General features: G+C 37.4%; 1 protein-coding gene across 1 annotated transcript; it reads right to left on the bottom strand.

Moving 5' to 3' along the window:
* Positions 1–228: 228 nt before the first annotated feature.
* On the bottom strand, positions 229–1,333 carry LOC145412984 (uncharacterized). Its single transcript, XM_080282809.1, has one exon. The coding sequence runs from the start codon at positions 1,321–1,323 to the stop codon at positions 229–231; it is 1,095 nt and encodes a 364-aa protein (XP_080138935.1). The 5' UTR covers positions 1,324–1,333.
* Positions 1,334–7,025: the final 5,692 nt, after the last annotated feature.

Here is a 7,025-nt window from a genome sequence, read left to right as displayed (position 1 = left end):
TTCATCACACTTGAATCTCTTCACTCCTTAATGAATTAAACAGTGTCAGATGGCATCAGCTGAGTCAATTGTTTACCACATTCAGCACACTAGAAACTCTTCTCTCCACAATGATTTAAAAGGTGTCTGGTGAAATGACTTTTCCAACAAAACTGCTTACCACATTTATCACACTTGAAATTCTTCACTCCTTCATGAATTAAACAATGTTGGAAGACATCAACTGAGTCAACCGTTTACCACAATCAGCACACTACTTTTTCCTCGACAACGATTTAATAGGTGTCTGATGAGACTGCTTTTCCGACCAAACTGTTTACCACATTCATCACACTTGAAATTCTTCACTTGCGAATGAGTTAATAGGTGTTGAGTGAGACTAAACTTTTGTGCAAATAGTTTACCACATTCATCACACTTAAAATTCTTTACTCCTGAATGAATTAATAGGTGTTTGGTGAGATCAGTTTTCTGTGCGAATAGTTTACCACATTCATCACACTTGAAATTCTTCACTCCTGAATGAATTAGGAGGTGTTTCGTGAGCTCATCCTTCTGTGCAAATCGTTTACCACATGCATCACATTTGAAATTCTTCACTCCTGAATGAATTAACATGTGTTGAGTGTGGTTAACCTTATGTGCAAATACTTTACCACTTTCATCACACCTGAAATTCTTTACTCCTGAATGAATTAACAGGTGTTTGGTAAGATAACCTTTCTGTGCAAATAGTTTACCACATTCATCACACTTGAAATTCTTTACTCCTGAATGAATTAACAGGTGTTTGGTAAGATCACTCTTCCGTGCAAAGCGTTTACCACATTCAACACACTTGAAATTCTTCACTCCTGAATGAATTAATAGGTGTTTGATGAGATTAAACTTCTGTGCAAATAGTTTACCACATTCATCACACTTAAAATTCTTCACTCCTGAATGAATTAACAGGTGTTTGGTGAGCTCATTCTTCAGTGCAAATTGTTTACCACATTCATCACACTTGAAATTCTTCACTCCTGAATGAATTAGGAGGTGTTTGGTGAGCTCACCCTTCTGTGCAAATCGTTTACCACATTCATCACACTTGAAATTCTTCACTCCTGAATGAATTAACAGGTGCTGAGTGAGACCACCCTTTAACGCAAATCGTTTACCACATTCATCACACTTGAAATTCTTCACTCCTGAATGAACAACTGCATGTCGGATAAGATTGTTCTTAAAAGGAAATGCTTTATCACACTCTAAACATCTGAACTGCTTAACTTCAGCTGAGGACACTGTGTCCAGGACAATCTCATTGTTACTGAGGAACATTTTGTCACCCACCTCACACTCTGACTGTACATCTGGTTCTTCCTTTACCACCTCCGATATTTTGTCACCCACCTCACACTCTAATTTTACATTTGGTTCTTTCTTCACCACCTCCATTATATCATTCCTTCCATCTCTCTCAACTTTCACTATACTTCAGTTACCCTACCTTGGTGTTAATCTTACTGTCTACCACCAATAGGATGTTTTACCTCCACTGTACTAATGCTCAGTCATAAGATTCTTCCATAACAACTGAACAATAACTGTCAAAATTCATCATTATTACTGGATAATAATTGTCATTACATAAAAAGAATAAAATTTCAACACAGACTATAATTCCTTTAACCCTTTGCCCATGGCCTAAATTCCTAAAAAATGAATGTGCTAATTATAATTTTGTTGTTACTTTTCCAATGGGAAATGACCATGAAGTTTCCATTTTTTGTCCACCACTTCAGGTCTCCATTTTTTGTGTGTGATAATAGTCAAAAATGCACCTTTCTCTCCGAGAAAATTGTGATTCCCTGAGAAAAAAGTGCGATAATTAATTTTTGCTATTGCGTAATTTTGCAATAATGACGAGATTATTTAAGTCAAGCAAGGTTTTTCACTTGTATATCTACACTAGACACATGTACACTATTTGTTGGCACATAAAAGACAGATCAAAATTTACCATATTTGTACAAGAAAATTGCAATTTTCTGGGAAAAAATGTGAAAAATGCTATTCTCTAATTTTGCTATAATGATGAGATTATTTACTTCCAGCAAGGTTTTTCACTTGTATTCATACACTAGACATATGTACACTGTTTGTTGTCACATAAACAAAATCAAAACTTGCTATTTATACAAAAACAACAGATGTGTGGACCTGTTTTTTTCAGCTGTGGTGTGGTCGCCTGATGCGTTATGAAGAATAATTAGCAGGGCAACCACAGTCACCTAACATGGCCAAAGGATTAAATATTGCTAACACATGAATGCTTCTGAACTGTAACTTTAAACATCAGGCCATCACTGCCAAGTCAAGCTGTCAATTAAGACTGATATTACCACCGTCCTCCTTATTTCAATAGCTGTTACCTATTGTCTCCTCAGCAACAGATACTGCAAAGGATACCACACCAGGTAAATCATCCAAAATCAGCTCCTAGTGGAAAAAACAAAATCTTCCACAGGACGCTACATGGATGATAACCCATACGTTGTTGGCTGAGGTACCTCTTGTTGGATGTGCTAACACAACATAAGATGTGCCCTCAGTCCTGTTTTATACTTATTATCCATTACTCAGGCAGCACCCTGATGACAACAGTGTTTACGGCTGCTTTACTGCTCTGACTCCAGCTGCCAACCTGGAACAACAGCTGCCATTAGACCCAGCATCTCCATCAACTTAATAACACAGTCCAGTGAACCCCTAATTTTGCATGGAGCTCATTTATGCTGTGGAGAGAGAGAAAAAAAAAATCAGATTCATTTTTATGGTTATTTAATTTGCACAGCAATAAAATACATATGGAAATGTATTTAAAAAAAGCTAAAGAAAAAATGCTGTTTCATTGTCTTAAGGGCTGGTTTGCAAATCTCTGTGTACAACATGAACTGTTATAAAAAAATATATATATATTTAACATTTAATATCACTTTACTGTGTCATTCATGATCAATACATCTTTAATCCTTAAAATCTGATGTTCCTTCCATGAATAATATCAATTAACTGCTATATTACTTTTGGAATGTATTCTGAATTTCCTGCCACCTCATTATTGTGCATCAGAGACATGGATACCATCAATGGTGGAACAGTTTGACAGTAAGCCACACTATACTGAAGCATTCCTGTATAGATGAGAGAGAGAGAAAGAAAAAACTTCTTAAAGAGCCAAAAGAGGGACCTTTGGGAAAATTTATGATTCATTTTTCCCCAATAACAAAACATGGGGATTCTTAAGCTTCTTTCTGTGCAGATTCCATTTGCACAATGCACAGTATAACCTGGGAATACATTAGCCATGCATAACAATGGTTTACAGTACAACACTTTATAAAGGCAGAGCCAGAAACATCAACATGAAGATTTGAGTCTTGGCACATCATTACCTTTTACTGGGGTCTGCAGAGTCCACATCAGCTCCTCTGATGAACTGACTGCAAGCTGCCTTGTGCATGTCCAGCTGCTCTCTCACCACACACCTGAATCACAGATCACTTCATTACACACAGAACAGTAGACTATGTAGTGGACAAGTACTTAATGTTACATCAATGCAACTATGTAATACTTTTAGAAGTCATTGGCCTGGAATCAACAGATTAATGTGTACTTCCTGAGGAAATAAAGAAACCAGTAAAGCTTAAATGTAAATTATTCCTAAAACAAAGATACATACAGCAATTGTAATTACATAATTTAAACAATTACTGAAGGTAGTAGGTGGTGGCAACCATCATCCACTCACTTGATATATGGTAGTGCTAAACTTTTCCCTTCCCCTTTCTTATTTTATTTCTGTGTCTGCCTTCCTCTCATCTTACCTCTCCCTTCCCCTTCCATTACTCTTTATTAATTTCCTTTCCGTATCAGGTGGCTCTATGCTCAGTGACAAGCCTAGTAGTTTCCTGTAACCTAGGAAACCATTACAACTCTGGCTAGTAATAGTATAACCACACTATAGGGTGAAGTGGAGCCTGCTATGGTGCCCCTATTAACTGGATGGAGAGAAGCAAATGTGGCATTTTTCCAGGAACCAAACCACACTATTCCCTGCCGCCTGCTTGGGTTAGGTGTCGTAAAGACTTTGTAGTTAATTGTAGAGAAGTATATTTTAGACTTGTGGTCGAGCGGCTTTTATATCTTGTAGTAGTTTCCCCACCAGATGTCATGTAGTGACGGGAGAGGTAAAGAATAGTATGGGACTATTTTTATTTGTCTTGGAAATATTAAACAGGTATAATAGTATAAGTCCTGGGTAGCTACCTCCCTGTCTCGCTATCTCTCTCTCTCTCTCTGTTCTCAAGCTAATCTCCGTCTCGACCTCTCTCTAGGGTCGCTTGTCTCCTTCTGTCTAGCCTGTTCGGTGGCTAATCTAGGTCTGAGCTCTCTTTCCTAAATTCTGGTATAGCAGGGGTGTGTCACATGTGTTCCTCGTGGGTGGACTAGATCTTTCTCACGAGAGGACTGCTGACAGCTAACTGAATCATCTCCTTACTGGCCGCTGTCGTCAGCTTTCCCCCGTGTAAGCGTTTAGCGCTGCTCGCTTCTCGCAAACACAACACCTTCTCATCATTTGACTTCCTGCTTCTATCTGTCTCTCTATCTATCTATTTATCTATCTATCTATTATGTAGTCCTATATTTGCTCGGCCGCGCGAAAATGACGTACCATCGACATTTAATAGTTATAATATATTAATACATACTACATACACATTATAATGAACTTATAAGCTAATTAAGTGAAATACATAATATTGTAAAGTAACATAATTGTATGAATATTGTATACATATATTATTCATAGTAAATAGTGATTATTCAGTAATATTACATTTTAAATAAGTTGAATACATATTGGAATAAATGCATTAAAGTAAATTATTTAACTGTAATACAGTATGTACTTGGGTTATTATAGTGAATTGCATACATGCAAGAATAAAAATAGTTTAAAATTAAGAATATTGTAAGAGTTACTAATATTTCATTTAAAGATAATGGTACTGGTCTGCCATATATGGGTCATTCTTCTTTGTGTTATTATTATTATTATTATTATTATTATTATTATTATTATTTTTTTATATATATAATTAATACTATATACAAAATATATACACTTCATTCAGGGTGGTTAACTGTGATGTTAACTCTCCCCCCACTAAACAATGACTCCAAATTAGCAATTCTTGCATGCATTCTGTGCATGGCCAACAGCAATACTGCAACCACAATGCAGATAATTATGAAGACAGAAGGTGCTTGGCTATACACATAATATGGGTTGAACATACTCAAACTCAAATCTTCCCAGGGCTTCATTGTTTCATTGATCAGCTGCATAGTTTCAAACTTAGGTGAAGTCAGCTTAATACTTGTGCTCATGTTTAAGTCCATATCAGGCAGTGGGTGGAAATGTTTGTGTGTATGATTGAGGATGGCGTAGTGATTGATGGTGGAAAAAGTAGACATGGATGGTGTAAATACCGCACAGTAGTCTGGTGCTATGTATAATCCTGAGGCTGATGTATGAGATGGTGGTATATCTGGACAGACTATGTAAACTGATGTGTTATGAGGGAAATAAAAACTGCGAGTGTCCAATGCGTTGATGGTGTACAAGTTTATCTGGAGCAAAAGTGAAGTTGCAATGATGATGAATATTGTTATTGCTGATGATAGCCATTTCACAAGGGACCGTATCAGTAGGCTGAAACGTGAAAATGTACGCAGGACAAAGATGAACAGCATGTAAGGATGTGCGGCACTTTCGCTCAATCGTTGACTCACTTGCGAAAGTGACAGTGTCTCGTCTCTTGGAGACCATGATGAGTTCGGTGTCTGTGTTGATGTTGATGATGACTAAAGTGTTGTTGTTTCTATAGGGGAAGGGGTGTATTTGGTATACTGTGAACAGGTCTTCCGTGATGAATGGTACATGAACTATCACTGATGTTGGTGTTAGTGTTGCTTCCAAGTACGGGTAATATTGCATAAATTCCCTACTGCGGAACAATGGCTTCAATTTATGTTTATGTATGCCTTGACTAACTATCTGACGTAGCTCATGAACTGGGAGTAAGTCATTTGTGATCTTGCCATCACCAGCATTCGAAATTCCTTGCATAAGTGCCCTGAAATGATCTCTAGTGTTCTCTAATTGTAGTAGAATCGTGTCAATATGTTCTGTGATGATGGAGAAGTGCTGGAAAAGGGTAACGTTACCCTCCAAGTTATTTATTTTATCTATACTCTCAAGAGCTACGTTTTCTGCTTGTTTCAGATTTTTCACAATTGTTTTCATTGCTGAGTTCTGTCCTGTGATGAATTTATCTTGGTATGTTAGTACCTGAGCTATCTTATTAAATTTTTTGTTTATTTCTTTAAGGTCATCCTCTGTAGCCAATCCAAAGATGTTCCCAAGAATTGCGCCGCCCAGATCGAACAAACCGCGCTTTTGGCGAGTACGTGTGATGTTGTTCCTGTCGCTCAGCACCTCTGTTCCAGAAGATGGGAGATCTTGGATCATGACGAGCATAGTTGACTTCGCCTGTTCTAGTTTCCATTTCGCTAACTTCACCATTTCATCCACTTCCTTGGTGATATGTGATTGTGAAACATAATTCCCTATCTTGAAGTCCAGAGTTCGCATCGGCGTCGCAAGTCTTTCTATATAAGTAGGTAAGTCATACAAGTAATCTAGACTTATTTCAGTACTCATGACATCCTTGACGATTGTAGTCGTGGCCGTTGGAGCTATGAGGCATCCTTGTCGTACTATATGCTTGGGGTCTAGGTGCGCATATACTCTTACTATGTATAGGAGAATCCATAGCATAAGTCCCTTCATCGTAACCTACCGAAAAAAAAAATCTATTAATTTCCTATAAAGCTGTGGTTGATGATAGTGATGATGTGCGTTACGGTTGGCTGTTATTTCATTTATAGAAGGAGTTTAAATCGATATT

The sequence above is a fragment of the Coenobita brevimanus genome, chromosome 12 (assembly GCF_032717465.1).
Source record: "Coenobita brevimanus isolate Jiangsu-jjx chromosome 12, ASM3271746v2, whole genome shotgun sequence".
In the NCBI taxonomy this organism is placed as follows: Eukaryota; Metazoa; Arthropoda; class Malacostraca; order Decapoda; family Coenobitidae; genus Coenobita; species Coenobita brevimanus.
Note: the sequence above shows the minus strand (reverse complement) of the source record. Positions and strands in the feature narration are given on the sequence as shown.

Excerpts from the sequence above, each read along its gene's own strand:
- LOC145412984 (XM_080282809.1), bottom strand. The coding sequence starts at position 1,323 with ATGTTCCTCAGTAACAATGAGATTGTCCTGGACACAGTGTCCTCAGCT.